The 18,946-nt window shown below is 37.2% G+C and overlaps 1 protein-coding gene across 2 annotated transcripts in view; it reads left to right on the forward strand.

Moving 5' to 3' along the window:
• The first annotated feature begins 907 nt into the window (after positions 1–907).
• ADGRL4 (adhesion G protein-coupled receptor L4) overlaps positions 908–18,946 on the forward strand; it is a 111,543-nt gene continuing 93,504 nt past the window's right edge. Inside the window, exons 1-2 of one of the 2 annotated variants that reach the window (XM_047726480.1) lie at positions 908–1,077; positions 2,475–2,624. In XM_047726480.1, the coding sequence (XP_047582436.1) occupies positions 1,056–1,077; positions 2,475–2,624 (172 nt within the window). In that variant the 5' untranslated portion in view covers positions 908–1,055. The remainder of the gene's footprint in view (positions 1,078–2,474; positions 2,625–18,946) is intronic. The other variant, XM_047726481.1, reaches the window with a different exon arrangement.

Below are 18,946 nucleotides of genomic sequence, written 5' to 3' on the forward strand. Positions count from 1 at the left end.
CTTTTTGTGGGAATTAAGTTAACAGGGGTTTAGGAAAATGCAGTGGAGAGCCAGGGAGCTATGTCTATACCAGAGTCTGTTACCGTTGTGACTTGTGTCGCTGTGACCAGATTTCCTTACCACCCCACTGAGGGCCATGACTTGTTCATCTTTGTGAGTGCGCTCTCCATACAAAGCAGATTCTCCACAGATGTTTGTCAAATTACACAGAATGTACATGAAACATAAAAAAGGTGTGCCCCACTGCTTAAAGGGAAAATCACTTGCCTGGACCACACAAACATCAGTCATTCCTTTTATTTAAATCAGCTTTCTTGAGGTTGAATCTTTATTTACTCACCATAAAAGGCACCAATTTGATGAGTTCTGACAAAGACACGTACTTTCAAAACTTGGGCTTTTTGGTTTGCTCGTTTTTCACTCAGTCATTTGAAGCACGATGTGAACCTGTAGACAAGATAGAGTGTACCCCTATTCTGCGTTCTGAAACCCTGAGTCCCCACAAGGTGAGGGCCCCATACTGCCAAGGGAGGGCTGACCCAGTGTTTGCAGCCTGGGCTCAGCCTACCTGTGGGCCCTTGGTGCTTTTTGGAAAGGTATTAGTAAATAAAAGAATTCTGTCCCCTGGAATTTAGGCTCTAGGAAGTACTCCTAAGCCTTTGCAATTCTGGATACTCTCTCCAGTGGGACAGTCCGTGGGCCTCTGCCTTGTTTTGGCTACGCAGCCCAAAGTTTGAGGACAGCGCTGCTGCCCAGGGGTTAAAGTGAGCCCTCAGAGGGTCAGCCAGAGAGCTGGGGTGGTCCAGAGGCAGGGGCGAGGTCAAGGCGGCTTGGAGGAACCGACCAGGGGTTGGAGGTGGGGAGGCGGACGTGACCGGCACACTCAGGGCCTGACCCGCACGCTGACACAAAAGAGGCCGGAAAGTGTCCGGAGGAAGCGGCGCGTCACGGGGGCCGGGGCCGGGACCCTGGCGCGGCCGCCCAGCTGCGTCCCCGGTACTCGGCCCGCACTGCCAGCCGCACTCCCGCCACCGCCAGCTCCGCGGCCGCCGCCAATGAGACTCCTCCCGCTCCTAGGTGAGTGCTCGCCCCGGGCCGGGGTGCGGACGGCAGCGGGCCTTCAGGGAGTGGGGCTGCTCCGAGGTGCACCTCGCGTGCCCAGTGCCTGGGGCCAGGTTTCTGAGAATTGACGCGGGACTTCTCAGGATGTTTTTCTCCTTGGCCTTTCAACTCTGGAATCCGATATTCAGGGCCCAGGGACTAAGTCACCTTTTTATTCCTGGATACAAAACCCCCAAAGTCCCCACAGGCTCAGACTGTGACCTTTTTTTTTTTTTTCTGATCTCCCCCCCAAGAAATTCTGGAAAGCCAAACCAATAACACCTGGGGAAGGTTTCCTTGCATTTTGAGGGGACTGCCAGCCCAGACTTTGGGTTCGTTTAAAATACCATTTGGAGGCTGCTGTGCAGAAAGATAAATCACATCTCTGAAGCTGAATTAATTCTGGTTGGGACGGTTTACACGGGACTATGCGAGGCCGGGATTTAGAATGGAAAGTTTAACAATCTCTGGTTACCCGATAAGGGCAGTGTATCTCAGATGAGTGTTTTTGCGAACACTTAACTTGCATGATTCCTGGCTGTCCATCCTCAGGCAGGCGTGTCTTGAGAAGACAGGGGCCAGCAAGAAAATAAAAAAAAAAAAAAAAAAAAGGATTGGCGCAGGCTTTTCCTTATCTTTTCCTAACAGCCCACAGAATACCATTTTCAACTTTGTTTTCAGTAACTCTGAAATTAAGTCTTGTTCTCTTTTGTGCCTCATTTTGTTGGGTGCGTTTGTATGGTGTTGGTTTCCGAAAGATCCATCTTTGACCAATATCCTGAGTTTATCTTAAATTCCCCTAATGGGAAAAAAAAATAGTATAAACTTCATGATGGGCAAGGGAGAATTTAAAAAGAACATTGGGATACAGAAAAAAACAATAAGTACATTTGTCCTACTGGATGTTATGATCTGTTGCTCTTCATCTTAAAATTACACAGATTTGAATTTGAAAAGACCCAAACAATCAATTCATCTTGATTTCTTTACAGAATCATTCCCAGAGGAGGGAAATTGCTTTACAATCATGCAGTTTCCTTTAAAAAGATCTCACCTCAGGAGTGAAGAGACCAGTGATTTTAGGAACAGTGTTTTCTTTATAGAGCTGCACTGTTTACTACATTATAGCTTTGTTGAGATTTACTTGATAAACAGAGATTGAAGAAACTGCTAATCTTTTTGCCTACTTGCTCTTGTGCTGTTTAAGTAAATACTCCTTTGGGAAATTCTTATAATCCATTTATCTAGATGGAAAGAAAGAAGGGTTTTTGTGTTTATTGTAGTCTAACTCAACAATGTGAGGGGAGAGCTTTCTTTTTCTTTTTTTTTCTTTCTTTTTTTTTTTTTAAAGCATATTTCTCTGTTTTCCTTAGTGGGTTTTTCCACTTTGCTGAATTCTTCCTACGCTCAAAATTGCACCAAGACACCTTGCCTTCCAAATGCAAAATGTGAAATACGTAATGGAGTTGAAGCCTGTTACTGTAACATGGGATTTTCAGGAAACGGTGTCACAATTTGTGAAGGTAAACAATCTTTATTGTTTTCCTCTTTTGGATTTTTTTGAAAGATTAAATTCCGATGTGATTGGTTATTCCTTGTCCAGAAATTAAGTGTTTTACATTCAACTGTTTGATTTCATGCTATTGATTTAAAAAAAAAAACTTAATTAACTCAATAATAAGTTTGAACTTCCCATTTGAAAATTTATACTTGATTATTGATTTTTGAGGAGTCTATGAATATCTTATTTTTGTGTAACCCTTAAAGATTATCCTTGAAGTTAAGCTGGAAAACTAAGTTGCAGAGTGCAGAGTCAATGCTTTCGTGGGCAGGAGAACAGAAAGTTCATGAAGTCCCGACTATACTGTTAAGTGTTGCCTTCAGGTACCTTCCTTAGTACCTGACTTCCTAAATTTGAGGACAATATTAAGAGATTCAAGGGTTTTGCCTGTATACCCTGCATCATACCCCAAAGAGAGAGAGAGAGAAAGGGAATTTTGAAAATATATTCTTTCCTGAAAAAGTAGATCTCATTTATAGAACTTGAGGTTACAATCCAGAGCAAGAACAGTGGAAAAGGTCTTGGCAGGGTTCAGTTTGGCCCACTGATTTAATAAACAGAACCCTATCTGATAATCACATTTCTGTGATTTCTTATCTGTGGTTTCTGCCAACACTCTTCCTCTTCCCTCAAGCTTCACTCTGTCCTTACTCTCTCTTTCATTTTTAGTAGAATTTAATTTTAACTGAGTCAATGGAAAAACATTCTGTGTAGCAGAGAGAGAAAGAGAGGAGGAAAAACAGAAAGAAAGAAAGAAAACAGTTCCAAGTCATATAAATTAGTTTAAAATATAATTAAATGGCAAGTTCAAATTAGAACTGTGTGGTTTTATACTCCTAAATGTATTTAAGATAACACGGACTTTTTCTAATTAGGACAGAATATTGTACATTGTTAATATTGCATGTGTTTGCTTATAGCATAAACAAGTTGTATCTCATGATTTAATTTGATAGGCTCTTAAAAAAGATTAAATATGCAGTAGATAGTAAGACCAGACCTCATCATAATTAGTTTAATGTTTAAAAAATGTAGAGCACAGCTACAGTTGCTTAATGGTGCATTAGATCAGGCGTTTCTGCTTGTACACACAGCCGGGATTTGTAATATACTATTCTACAAGAGCTACAAAATTCTTTCTATAAATAATCTTAGATTTTTATTGTGTATTTAGCTGATTGGCATTATGGGAAGTTGATAGTCGAGTGACCTTCAAAATATTGCATCAAACATTAGTGTGCTTTTCTGCTAATCATTACAAATTGTATCATAACACTTCGAAATGGTGTTGCCTTTTAGTTATTTAGATACTTTTCAACTGTCATGATTACCATCATTAAGATCCATAATTTTTCACAATTTGGACCTTCAGTAGCTAACCAGATTATAATCATCTTTTTAATGATTTTTTTTTTTTTAAACGCATCTCCCATTATCCAGTACACTTGTTTTTTTTTCCCTGTTGCCTAAGTCAATAGTTAGCTGAAGGGCAGAAAATACTTTTCTGTTGGAAAAAAAAAAATACTTCAAGATCTTTTGGGCTGTGATTTCTTCTCACACAGAACACAACTTGTAATGGCCTTTTTTTTTTCAAGTTCTTTTTAACCTAAACCCCTTACTTTAAAAATGTTATAAATTGGGCGCCTGGGTGGCTCAGTGGGTTAAGCTGCTGCCTTCGGCTCAGGTCATGATCTCAGGGTCCTGGGATCGAGTCCCACATCGGGTTCTCTGCTCAGCGGAGATCCTGCTTCCCTCTCTCTCTCTCTGCCTGCCTCTCCATCTACTTGTGATCTCTCTCTGTCAAATAAATAAATAAAATCTTTAAAAAAATAAAAATAAAAAAAAATAAAAATGTTATAAATTCACTTGTTTCAATATTCACTATATGAGGTATACAGTGTCCCCATAAAATTGTTCAAACAATGGTTTCCACCTTTTTTCATCTTTTATTAATTCACTGATAGACTTTTAACATTTTTCTCCGTAAGTATATTTAATATGCTTTTTAGAATTAAAACAATGTGTTCTCAGCTGCTGACGACTCTGGGTTATATATTGGGTTTGAAGAGTCTTGGCTTTCTTCATCTCTAAAGAGATTTCCCACTTTTCCTACCTTTCTCTAAAATTGGTATTAGATCAATAATAACCGAACAGAGTTTTGTTACAGATGGTGCTTACTTCTTGAGGAATAAAAGTTGGCTTTTTTTTTTTTTATCTCATTACTGTCATCTTCCCTATTTCCATCAAATTTGGTTCCCCCCAGAGACCTGCCAAATAAAGGCTATGGTCATAACCAGACCTCACTAAATGTACTCTGTTCCAAGAACTAGTTTTGAACAAGTCATTTAGAATTTTGATAACCTGATCCCATAGAAACAAGTTTTAACAGTAGTGATTTTATTTCGCTTAATTATCTATTTATTAAACAAATATTTATTATTTTCATCATTATCATCATCACCATCACATCGGAATTGCTAATATCTATTGTGCCCTGAGTCTGAGATATTAATTAGCACAACTCCTTCATCTATTATTATTCTCACTTTATTTATAAAGAAATAGGGTCTTAGAAAGGCCAAGTGAATCACAAATGATGCAACAAATAAGTGGTAGAGCTAAGATTTGAGCCAAAGTCTGTTTCAGGGACTATACTCTTACTCGTTGTGCTTGAGCGTAAGGTCTCTGCCTAGCAGATACTGCTATGCCCTTGGATTAAGCCAATAAACAAGAAATCAGCCTTGCTTTCAGGATATCTAGGCACAGTTAGAGAACTTTACTAACAGCTTGATGCATGTCATAAAATGTATAAATACAGGTAAATTTGAGATGTGTAACCAACTGCAGGGAACCTTTCCACCTGGAGGTGATATTTAGGCTGAGAGTTGAAGAATAAATAGGATTGGTTAAGACTGACAAAGTGACAAAGTCAGGCAAAATGAATCACCTGTAACAAAGGCCTAGAAGTTGAACATGGGTGGCGTGTCTGAAGGAGCCCCAAGTATTTCATGCTGGATATGTATCAGAGGGTATATCAGCTGCGGGGTCCATGGAAATTGAGTTAGGATGTCAGGATATGGATGGTATTCTCTTAACAAAGAAGAGCTGTTGGCAAGTATTACGTAGCTGAGTTACATGACAAACTGTGTGTCTTAGAAAGATGACACCATTAGGTAGAATAGGAATAAACGAACAAGGGTCAACCTAACCTATAAAAACAATGGCACTTTGTATAACTCATTATAGTTTATGTCTTTTCTACCCAAGATAGCTTAATTTACTTAATAAGCTTTTGAAATAAAAAGTATGGATGCTGTCTTTTTTTTTTTTTTTTTAAGATTTTATTTATTTATTTATTTGACAGACAGAGATCACAAGCAAGCAGAGAGGCAGGCAGAGAGGGAGGGGGAAGGCAGGCTCCCTGCTGAGCAGAGAGCCCGATGCCATGTGGGGCCCTGAGATCATGACCTGAGCCAAAGGCAGAGGCTTTAACCCACTGAGCCACCCAGGCGCCCCCGGATGCTGTCTTTTATCTACAAACACCATTTTGACTGGTTATAACTAATTCTGTTGAACTCCACGTTATAGCTTGTTGCATGAGAGAGAAGCAGGACAATGAAAGCTTAAGTGAGTTCCCCAGTATCCCACGGCTAAGGCAACAAAGCTAGGACTCAAACCCTAGGGTTCTCAACCTTCTCTAGAATACAAAAAATGTCACTATATTACTAACCACCTGATGTAATTAGTGTACTACAGGTTTTTAAACCAAATTGGTAAAACAATATCATTTTAACAGGAATGTATTCATTATTTTCAACAACTTTACTGAGGTATTGACAGCAGTTTATTTATACACTCCCCTTTATGCTGACAATGTGGATATTTTAAGACAAGACAGAGAAGTGTTTGTGTAGAAATTTGGGGGTACAGTTAAAGGCTTCTGAAATTGTTGATGAGATTTTCCTAAAATTTGAGTCATTTTAGTCTTTTAAACATACATTAATGTGGCTATCCCTTATGCTTCTAATAAGGTTGATTACTTTCTGGGGCACAGTTCTAAATCTAGAGAGCAAGACATCCCATCGCCCCTGGGTATTTAGGAAAGTTTTAAAAAGGGGAGGGAGGTTGGAAGAGTTGAAAGAATCCTTCTGTACGTATGAAACATAATATTGCTTGAGCTAAAATAACCTGAACTAGGAGAAGGGAGAAGCAAGATAAGGGGAAGGATCCAGGACATTGTGGGTGTGGAAGAGATAGACTATCATACAAGCTCATTAAGTGGTACTGTGTTTTGGGAAGTTTCATGAAGTCAGCATAGGCAGGAGAAAAAAAAGTTGCCCCAGGTGAGGCTAGGAAAGGTCAGGAAGGCAGTAACTGACAGCTTGCATACATGTATAAAAATCTTTCATAGTTTGGGATATGCCTAATATGAACATCACAAGCACTTTATAAGAAATAATGAAGTCTCGTGCCTGCAACTGAGGGAGACATACTCTACACTTAAAAAAAAACAGCTTTTCATCATTATGAAATAACATATATATGCCTGTAAAATTGGACTGGAAGGATATCATAATGAACTAGAGAACATTGTGACACTAGTCAATGCAGAGAGAACAATGTCACAATAGCTATCTAATAGTTACAAAGAAGAAACTGTCTGTGGGTTCAGAATATGGGAGAAATGCTAATTAAAATAATCCACTAGCATGGAAAGCTAGCATGACTCTGCCCAGGCTACAAGATAAGCACTGATGACATGTGATTTTTTTCCATAACAGTTTGTTTTTAGTAATAAAGAGGATGTTCATCAAAATGAGCACACCAAAAGTCATCAGAACAGAAGCAAAGCATACAAAATGTGTGTGTGTACATGTGTATCATCAGTTAACACAGATATACTATTTAAACTGCATCCTACAAGAAATAACTGCAGTTTTAAATATTTAACAAAATGACAGTGTGGTAATTTCCATAATAAAGATAGGATCAGCAAAACTTAAATGGTACAAGTCCTTTTTTCCTTCTCCTTTTAAAAATAAAATAATAGCTTAAGGGAGTTTTTATACCAGTTTCTTCTTTTATTTTTCTCTTCCTATATGTTGAAGGAATTTGTCATCTTATGGAATGGATATTTTTTAGGAAGTCTCACCTAATTATTATGGTAGAGGTTTTTTTGCTTTGTTTTGTTTTGTTGTTTTGTTTTCTCTATTGTGTAGCTCCTCTTGTCAACAAACGAAAGAGGTCATACTTCTAGTATGAGGAAAAGGATTTCTGGAATTGGCAAAGATACTTTACTTATTTGGAGGAAGTTCATGGAAATCGTGCATCTGGGAATGTAAGCGTTGGGTTAATTCAGACTGTCATTTCTTTGGTTACATTTTCCATTCAGTACAAGAAATCCCAAGGAAATATGCATCTCACTTTAAACAAATCTGATACATGACTATCTAGAAATACATCAGAGTTCATAATTTTTCAAGTTTGTATCAGTATTTATTTATCTAAGATCATTTGGAGTAGGTAAAAGTGCATTTGTTTTACAAGAAAAAATTTGCTTCCTCAAGAATTTTTATTAACGTATCACATATGAAGGAAGATGAAACTGTATTGTTATCTACCTTTCTTCCACCTAGCACCTGCCGTTGTTCAATATTATTTAAATATTACTTAAAAACCGGGAGCCACTTCCTTCTGAGGATTGCAATAAGAAAGAGGGAAAGGAGGGGCGCCTAGGTGGCTCAGTGGGTTAAAGCCTCTGCCTTCGGCTCAGGTCATGATCCCAGGGTCCTGGGATCGAGCCCCACATCCGGCTCTCTGCTCAGCGGGGAGCCTGCTTCCTCCCCTCTCTCTGCCTGTCTATCTACCTACTTGTGATCTCTATCTGTCAAATGAATAAATTTAAAAAATCTTAAAAAAAAAAGAAAGAGGGAAAGGAGAGGGAGGGAAATGAAAGAAGACACAAATAAAAGAAAGTGCATGTCCCACTTGCTACTTGGGTCATTTGAGTTTTGCTAATTAGCTGCAAGCGTTTTGTTTTTGTTTTGTTTTAAGGTTTTATTTATTCAGGGACACTTGGGTGGCTCAGTCAGTTGACAGGGTGGCTCCAGTCCCACCACAGGCTCCTCGCTGATCAGGGAGCCTGTTTCTCCCTCTGCCTGCCTCTCCTCGCACTACTTATGCTCTCTCTCACTCCCTGTCAAATAGATAAATAAAGTATTTTTTTTTTTTAAATTTATTTATTTACATAGAGAAAGAGAGAGAGAAAGCATGCATGCAAGCAGAGGTAGATGGAGTGGGCAGAGGGAGAGAGAAAATCTCAAGCAGACTCCCTGCCCAGTGTGCAGAGCCAGATGCTAGGGGCTTGATCTCACAATCCTGAGGTCAGGACCAGAGCCCAAACCAAGAGTGTGATGTTCAACCTACTGAGCCACCCAGCCACGGAGCACCCTGATCAGCTGCATGGTTTTATATGTAAAGACTTACTGATCTGACTTGATGATGTCATTTCTGCAGACTGTTTCAGAAATCATTTTTTTTAAATCCTCCAGTTTCATGTTTCTCAACAGAGGATAGTTATAAGAATTAATGAGATAAAGAAAGTAAGAAATAGCTTGAGATCTTAAAAGAGGCTTTCATAGGAACATACAATTTGGGGTTTTCCCAAATCATCTATGATGGAATATCATGAAAAGTTTTTTTCAAATAAAAGGCTCATTTATTCGTTTTTTTTCTTTAAAGATTTTATTTATTTATTTGACAAGCAAAGATCACAAGTAGGCAGAGAGGCAGGCAGAGAGAGTGGGGCTGGAAGCAGGCTCCCCGCTGAACAGAAAGCCTGATGTGGGGCTCGATCCCTGAGATCTCGGACCCTGAGATCATGACCTGAGCCAAGGCAGAGGCTTTAACCCACTGAGCCACCCAGGTGTTCCAAGTCTCATCTATTGTTATTCATTTTTAAATAAGTATTATCTAGGTGGGTTAATTGGATATTTAGAATCAGAGAAGTAGTATCAGCATAGATAATTAAAAATAAACACATCACTTCTGAGTTAGAATTTCAACAATCAAAAAGCATTGTTCAAAATTCTGTGTCACGTCAATTCTAAATAAGACTAACCTCTGTTTTGACATTATTAGAGTGCTGTTATTTTTTTTTTTTTCTAAGTGAAGACTACCATTTTTGATTTTGACTTCAGGCTAAAACATCAGTTCATAAAGTGTATATATGTGTGTGTGTGTGTGTGTGTGTGTGTGTGTGTGTGTGTATACGTTTGTTGTGTGTATATATATATATATATATATGCCATGTATATGGCATATAATGTGTGCTGACGATAAGGCATCAATAAAAATTTCGATATTGTTTTTCTAGAGCTAGTTTCCATTTTGTATGCAAAGTGATCATGGCAGCTGTACCATCTTAAACTTTCTCTTCAGACATTTCTTTAGGGGCTGCTAGGAAATGAAAATTAAATGGAAATTGTGCTCTAAATGTGGAATTTTTCATACATTTTAATCCCCTGTTGCTTTTCAGGAAAAATACTGGTAGAAATAAGAACAAGAAGTAGAGATAGCACCTTCAATACCACAAATTCAGTTACTGAGTCCCACTTTTTCTACTGTGTTTGTTCTAGCTCTGATCTTTCATCAGTATTTTAAGATTGCAAACTTTATGTTGCAAAATTGAGGATATTTCCTTTGTTCTGGGATAGCCGCAGTTTGATAGGACACAGCATACTTCATACTCCTACTTATTTCAGAAACAAATTATCCAGTCTCCTGATTATCCACCTTCCCATTATTTCTCTTCTTCCTTGTTTAGTCTTCTTTCATACTTAGATAAATAACTTTCATCTTTACAGTTTATTCACAAGACAGAATACTAATATCGATGTTGTCTTTAGTGTTTTCTGTGAGCTACTCACTATTCTAAGCACTTTACATGAATTTATAAATTTAATCCTCATAACAACTCTCTGAAATAAGAGCTAGTATTATCCTCAATTTATAGATTAAATAATTTTCCAGTGAAAACACATTCGAATTATTGCTTTATATAATTCCCAAACAACTCTGTGATGTAAGTCTGCAAATAAGGAAACTGAGCCAAACTGAGACGAAAATGAATGATGTTGGTTGTAGCACCTCACCTCGAATCTGCTTTTTTTCCCCACTACCTTATCAAAGCAACTGATTAAAAAGAAAAATGTATCAAGTATGTATGTTTAAAATACCTTAAATGCAGGGAAGTTAAAACAATTTTTTTAAAGGTTTTATTTATTTATGTGAGAGAGAGAGAATAAGAGAGGGGAGAAGGTCAGAGGGAGAAGCAGACTCCCTACAGAGCAGGGAGCCTGATGTGGGACTTGATCCTGGGACCCTGGGATCATGACCTGAGCTAAAGGCAGCTGCTTAACCCACTGAGCCACCCAGGTGCCTGTTAAAATAATTTCCAAGTTTCCCTATCTTAATGAAACTCATCAGATATAACGGATATAATAGTTGAAACTCATCAGATAGAAGAGATATAATAATTGAACTCTGTTCATCCACCTCCATAAAGCCCAGCATACTGACAGTAAAAGGGAGTTGGGCATGAGAACTCTGTAAATTAAGAGTGAACGTCTCAAAGCCGAAGCCAGTGCTACAAAAGTAGGCAGTCCAGTGTACACAAGAAGGCTGTCTGTGAGAAAAGGGTGCTTTTCCTTGTGGTGATATCCTATTCCCTTCCCAGAAAGGGAGCGGCAATCTACGTGACTGGTGACTGATTTAGACATTATTTCCCAAAGGTTGTGCTGATTGGGCTCTTTATTCCCCATTGGTGTTTGATCCCAAATAAAGCCAAGAAAAAAACTCCAAAGGAAACTGGCATCTGCCTGGAAGGAATGGGTGAGAGTAAAAATTGATGTCAGCTTTCTGCCTACTCCTCATCTATGCTACCTGAAAGAACACTTGGCAATTGTTCTCTTCCCTCCTTGCCCCTCCCCATACAGGGAATTCTGAGCTCTCTTGCACTGAAGAGGTAGTAATGGCTGGCAGGCAGAACCTCGGCCAAGCGACCTGTAATAATCAACATTGTTCTCTAATTAAAAACATAAGGGTCATGCAAGGATAAGCAGTCATTGGAGAAAAGCCAATAATACAAACACAAAGATGAATAATAGAACAACTGGCCTGGAAAATGATACTTTTAGGAAGAAAAAACAAAGAGGTTGAAGGGAAAAGTCTGGTTTATATCTTCAAAGCGATTCTGGAAAAGTTTGCATTCAAACAAAACTGCTAAAATAGGCTTCTATGTACAAAAGAATTATCATACCACAAAACACTTTCTTCTTCAATGTATTTTAAAACCTCTTTGCTGCTCAATTCCTCATATACCTGTTTCTTCCTCTTGTTCCTCATTTTATAGCAAGAGGCATCAAGACAATAAGCTGGTAAGGTTGTCAGTAATACAAACCAATGCTTACAAATCACTAAAATCTCCATTCTTGGGTTTCCTCTCCCACTGCATGGAACAGGGAAGCTTCAAATATCAAAATTATTAACAAATCAGGACTCCTTCGTCAAGATATTCTCCTTCGTCAAGATACTCTGAGCTGATGGGCTCAGCATTCTCACCCTTTTTATAACACAATTTCACCCTTTTGTCATCTTTTCCTTTATCTGTGCCAAGACCTCTCCCAAATTCTTTCCATGCTTTATCTCAAAAGTGAAACAAGGTAGCTAATGGGTTTTCCAGTCCTAATTGTGTGATTTATCTGTGGTTTTCACATTATAATGTCATTAATATGGAGCCCATAACAGTCTCCCCCTGTTGTCTGTTTTCCCAAGTGATTTCCTGAATTCACTGGCTAATACTTTTGATGGTTCCTGCCAGGCACACCAAATGTATTTTTCTCCTCCAATAAAATAAAGTTATCGTTTGATCAATATTATTCCCAAATTGAGTTGATAATGTATAATTGAAGGGCTGAAAAATAATATCCAATGAATTGCTTGACTAAAAAGCTCAGATGAAAAATACAAGAACAAAACTAAGGAACAGGTCCAGACACAGAGAACCTGATAGCCATTTAATGTAAGTCTTACTGAAGAAAGGATCAGACAAGATTTAGCCGAGGAAATAATAAAAGATCTGACAATTTCCCAGAACTTAAGAAAGATGTGAATCTTCAATTAAAAGAGCCCTCTAATTCCCTCCTATCTTCTACTAAATATATTTGTGCCTTCACTTCTCAGTTTATGCTCCACGAACACCCACTGATTGATTCCCTACTGTAAGAGAGGAGTATAGTTTACCTCAGAACCCTTCACTTTTATTTATACATTCAAGTTGTTTATTACCTTTATGCCCTTAAATAATAATGGAATATTCTGATGGAGTTACTATCAGTCTGCTCTGTTTCTGGAGCCTAGGGTGAAAACCTACTCAAATTACAGGGTCAGAATGAGAGAAAGGACTTTTAGGTAGCTGTTGCCATCAGGAGAGTAAATGACTACAGGAAACATTGTTGTCAGTCCTTTGAGATTCATTTCTTTTTTAATTTTTTTTAAAGATTTTATTTATTTATTTGACAGAGAAAGATCATAAGTAGGCAGAGAGAGAGAGAGAGAAAGAGAAGCAGTTTCCCCACTGAGCAGAGAGCCTGATGCGGGGCTCAATCCCAGGACCCTGAGATCATGACCTGAGCCCAAGGCAGCAGCTTAACCCACTGAGCCACCCAGGTGCCCCGAGACTCATTTCTACATTCATCTACTTTCATTTAACCTCTGCTTCATTTAATTCCTTTTCTGAGACTAAGGAAGGGAGGGGGAGTATATTTTAGAAATCCTGTGATATTAATCATCGTCTTAAAAATAATCTCCACAAGAGCCTGGGTGGCTCAGTGGATTAAAGCCTCTGCCTTCAGCTCAGGTCATGGTCCCGGGGTCCTGGGATCAAGCCCCGCATCAGGCTCTCTGCTCAGCGGGGAGCCTGCTTCCCCACCCCCAACCCCCCACACCCCGCCTACCTCTCTGCCTACTTGTGATCTCTGTCTGTCAAATAAATAAATAAAATCTAAAAAAAAAAAAAATTAAAAAAAATTTCCAAACCATAATTTAGTTTTCAAGTTCCCATTATTAGATCCATCCCTTACATCTTTATATTCCAGGAGTTAAGACCCAGCCCTGTAAATTGGAGCCTTCCTATGATGCCATGCCCTAGTAACTAGAGTCTCTGATATAGATTCTAATATTGTTGTGCCAAGGTCTCCAAACTTGTATAAATATCCTAGTCCTGTCAGCTGGGATTCTCACAATGAGGCACAAAGTGCATCTGAGACTGTTTCTCTGTGAACTGAGATCTTCAGTGAACTCCCTTTTGTTTCAGGGCTGAGAAGTAAGCCATTAAATATAATCAGCAAGATCACTACTGTATCAGAGTCATTTGAACCATTAAAAACAAACAAGGAGGCTATAAAATCTTGATTTTTATATTAGCTCTCCTACTGGAGAGGTTTAGTTACTGTTAGATGCTGTTGAGTGTAACCCCTTTGAATAAGATGGTGTACACATCCATTTTATGGGGAAGAGGGTTGTAACCCATGTGTTTTTATGACCACCATTTAACTAACATCTAGAACAAAATGTTACAAATGAAACGTGTCCTTGTGTTGCAATTCCAAAAAGAACATGGATGCCTGCATATTTATGAACATGTGATGAGCCAGGGATGGTGAGAATGGAAGTGACTAGAGGGCCAGTCCTGTCTGTTGGAAACCTGGAGCCAAATATCTTCCTTCTAAGGATTACCTGTATTTACAGGCATCGAAATGGCTTTGGGTCTGGCTCAGTAAATGGGACAAGATAATCAATAATGCATGCACTCAGGGGAGAAATTGGACACTTTCCATCTTGGAAATATAAGCTGGGACTCATTGTGTAGGAAAGACACAGTCCATGTTGCTCACTTTGCAGGGTTTTCTCATCTCTATTAAGAATAACTGCTTATTTTTTCATGTTCTCTTTATAATTTCTTTTTATTTTTGTGTTAATATATAATGTTGGGGTAAGTTTGAATGGCGTCAACCTGCTTTTCATTAGTCCCTGGGGGAATCCCAATACTGTTGGCTGCTTGGAGATAGTGACAAGTTCTTATTCTTGATTGTATCTTTGGAAATTACCAAAATGCCTTGGATCCAATCTATAAAATATATGGATTGTTTTTCAGTGGCTATTCTGACAGGTTGGTGTGCTGTTTTTATTGTTCCTTGCCTGTGCTGAATGTTTTGAAACATCATAGATGATATTTCTACTTGCCAGAACCAGCACTCAGTTTTGGCTGAATTTTAGACCTTGTAACAGGCCATTATAGCAAGATTACCTTAGATGTGATGCCATCACAAATATTTTGCTTTAAATGATGAAACTCCATTATAGCCAGATGGAAAATTTGCATGGATGATCAGTGAGCATCCTAAGCTTCTTATACTTTTTCCATGCTATCTTTGTTTTCTTACTTCATGTTGAGTGATCATCTATCACTCAAAGACTGAATACTCATTAACTTATTACTGCTCTTTTAAGCATTTTCATGAATTAGGAATAGCACGTGTTAAGGCAGGGTCAGTTGAAATACTGGCACTAATCTTTTGTGATGGTCCCTCAGTTTTAGGCACCCCTGGTCTTCATCTTTAGAGTCCAAGGAGTTATGTTGACTATGGTATTTCCTTTTGAGTCTTGGGTATCAAAAATGCTTTTTCACAAAAATTTTAGGAAGTGTGAAATTATTGGCACTTAAACAATGATGTATTTACTTTAATCATATTAGTACTTTGATCATTTTCTTTAATTGCAAAGAGGAATTATAATCTATGTGTTATTAAAAACACTTACCCCAAATTTATTAGTCCTTCTAATGAAGTGACCTTTTTAAATACAACTTTATTACCTGAAATTGTATTTATTTTTTAGTTAAATATTTAAGAAGAAGTTTTACCTTTATTGCATAGTGTACAAAGTGAAGGACTATTGTTCATTTTATTTTTTATCAAGCTCTAAATTTGGTTAAAATAGAATAAATGATCACATGAAATGGGAAGAAATAAAATATTCTTACTTTCTATAGCTTTAAATCATTTCATTAGAATTTTGATACTTCTAAAATATAAAGATTATGAAGAAAATGTTTTAACAACAACAAAAAAAATTATTTTAACCCTTCCCAAGAGTTACTCACTTTCTTGCTCTAGGAAAGATTCTTTTCATTCCATTTAGCAGTGCTGAAATCAACTAAAAAGATTACATGTTTAGGAGGCTGTGAGGAAAATGATTTGAACAACTCTAAATGTATTATCTCAGATAATTTTCTATTTCCTGTGTGCTTGAGATACAATTTCATATCCTGTGTTTTTCAACCATCAAACATCATCTTGGTCTCAAGGATCTGAATTTACAATAGATTTGTATAATTTGTTAGTCAGCTATAGAAGAGAACACCACTGTGGATTGTATACAGCATTTATATAAATGTCTCAGACATTTGCAATGTTAAAAAACAGAGAACACAGCATATTTATCTGGCATGAAAATTGTTATTTTCTGAGTATGAAGATATTAGGGCAAGGTCATTGAAGTATTTCAGTTCCTTTAACTATTTTGGCCCATCGTCATTGAATATAGATAAAAGGTACTAACACTTAAATTACTGCAGTCTCACCTGTGGTTGTAAAGAAGGTGAGAATGAGGATATTAGGAGAAAAAAAGATTCAGTTTAAGAAACTGGAATATAGAGAAAGAATTTCAACACCCAAATGTAACAGATGATGGTATTTTACATTCAAGTCAAAGAGTTTTCATTAAAAATGTGATTATTTTGAGTCATTGGTCATTGGTCATTGGTCAGACAAGCTCAGTTCCTACAAAGTCCTTTTATGTGAATTAACTGCAATGTGCTCCTGTTTTCTATATTAATATGATTTTCCCCACAATTTTATGTTTAGATAATTTATTTCAATTACCAAGAAGTCCGGTTAGTATACAGTTTCAGAGATTCTCCTTATAATTGTTTAAAAGTTCCCAAATAAATTGCTGGAAGGTAGAAAGTCATAACTGTTCAAACCTAGTACTTACTTTAAGGAGGAAATTAACACTTTGGTCTTTTATTTGCCATGGAAAGAGATAATGACATTCTCTAGGAAGATTAGAATCTAACCAAACACTGTAGGCTATATATAGCATACAAAGCCTTGTGCCATTTGTGAAAATGCTATCAGGGAGAAAACCCAATGACTGAGTTTCTGTACTGTATTTTTTAGGTACACAGATTTAATTTAGAGATTATGGTTTGAAAATAAAATTTACTGTATGAGTGTTTTTGGCTGATAAGAAATTGATTTTGTGACCTTGCTACACATTAATTGAAATATTTGGCCATGTGTCTTGACTAGATTTAAAAAAACCATACATATGTGGAACCATATTATTCCTTCACATTGAACTGGCAAGTTAATCACTTGGTTAGCTGTATGAAGAAGAAACTACTTTTTTCCTAGTGTGGTGTCTGAATAATCTCTCCGTATTGCATAACAAGTGAGTTTTGCATAATTGATATTATATTTAGCTGGTTTACTATATTGAAGGTGGAGCGCTTTGAGTTATGTAAGAGTGACATATTTATAAATTAAGTACAGTAATTTATATTTCCTAATATTTTAAAAACTATATTTTTAAAATCAAAAATAAGAAAGCATGTGCATATAAGCCCATTAAAACATAATAAAGGTTGTTACAGATATTATTCACAAACATTAGTAGTTTTTAAGAGGTTGAAATAGAATGAAGGTAGTTACGTTGTCAGTGTCTTTTATGTGTCTTAAATTTCAGTTTACTTAACACATATTGACTCAGGGTGTGCTCACACAGGAAAAATGGATTGCAGACAAGAGTTAAAACAAATTGTGCAATATTGAAAATCTTCCCCAAAGAAGAGCCAAACATATTACCTGCATGAGATTCTTTTAATTTTTTTATTTTATTTTATTTTATTTATTTGACAGACAGAGATCACAAGTAGGCAGAGAGGCAGGCAGAGAGAGAGGGGGGAAGCAGGCTCCCCGCTGAGCAGAGAGCCCAATGTGGGGCTTGATCCCAGGACCCTGAGATCATGACCCGAGCCGAAGGCAGAGGCTTTAACCCACTGAGCCACCCAGGCGCCCCGCATGAGATTCTTTAAACTGAACTAAGCAAATCACTTATCTACACAGAATTGTCCAGCCAAGGGGACATCTCTACTTTATTTCTCTTTGATGGGTATAACATAAGAACCAAAATTTGGGTCATGTTTATTCAGTACCTTCATGCTGTTGGCCCTCTGCTAAACAATTTTTAACTTCCTATTAATTTACTATTAAAAATATAATGAAGCTGTATTTAACATTTAGAACTTGAGGGAAGAAATGTGATGATCTTTGTGAATTTGGGGGAATCAAAGTTAACTTATACAGACAACAGAATCAATTTTGATGAGATTAAACAGAGGAGGAGGTGGTTCTAACACTTGTTTGATACTTTTATATTTATGGCAATATTTTGATATTTTGAAATTAAAAAATTGTATGTCCCTTGTGTCAGAAAGATTATTATGCCACATTTCCTGGTGCCATATGGAGGGTAAGTTCTGAAGATAATTCCTGGACCTGTATAAACACAGAAACCTATTGAGAATACTAAAAAAAGCTACAGCAAATCTCTGCTGTATATGCAACACAGGAAGGCAAGCAGATGCTTGATTATAGCGTTATGTTTGTTCAACTAATGTCATGTTTATTGCTGCAGTTTCATAATGGAATACCATGTGGAGAAGAATTGTTTTTTAAATGTGCTTTGGACTTTGAATTTCAGTTTATTAGTAGACAAATATGTCAGAAAATTTTCAGGAGAGGCATTAATTGTTGTTTCAGAGTCAATGATCTCTTTATACTTATCCTTTCAAAAAAAATCAGATGGTTGCTTTAAGAATAAATAAATGTAGAGTTAATCTGACTTTAAGCAAGACTTTAGACTATAACCCATGGTACAATTTCATTATTATGATAAGAAAACTTAAGTCTTGCTAATTACTGGTGATACAGTTTTAATAAAACATAACAATGATTCATAAACTGTGATCCAAGGACTTACTACTAATGCCTTAATATTTGTAGATTGATTCCTCTATTAATAGAAAAGAAATTATCATTATAACAAGACTTAAAATTGAGTGGAAGTATGATACATTTAGAGGGTAGAATTTAAAATAAA

This window comes from Lutra lutra, chromosome 4 (genome assembly GCF_902655055.1).
Source record: "Lutra lutra chromosome 4, mLutLut1.2, whole genome shotgun sequence".
Classification (NCBI taxonomy): Eukaryota; Metazoa; Chordata; class Mammalia; order Carnivora; family Mustelidae; genus Lutra; species Lutra lutra.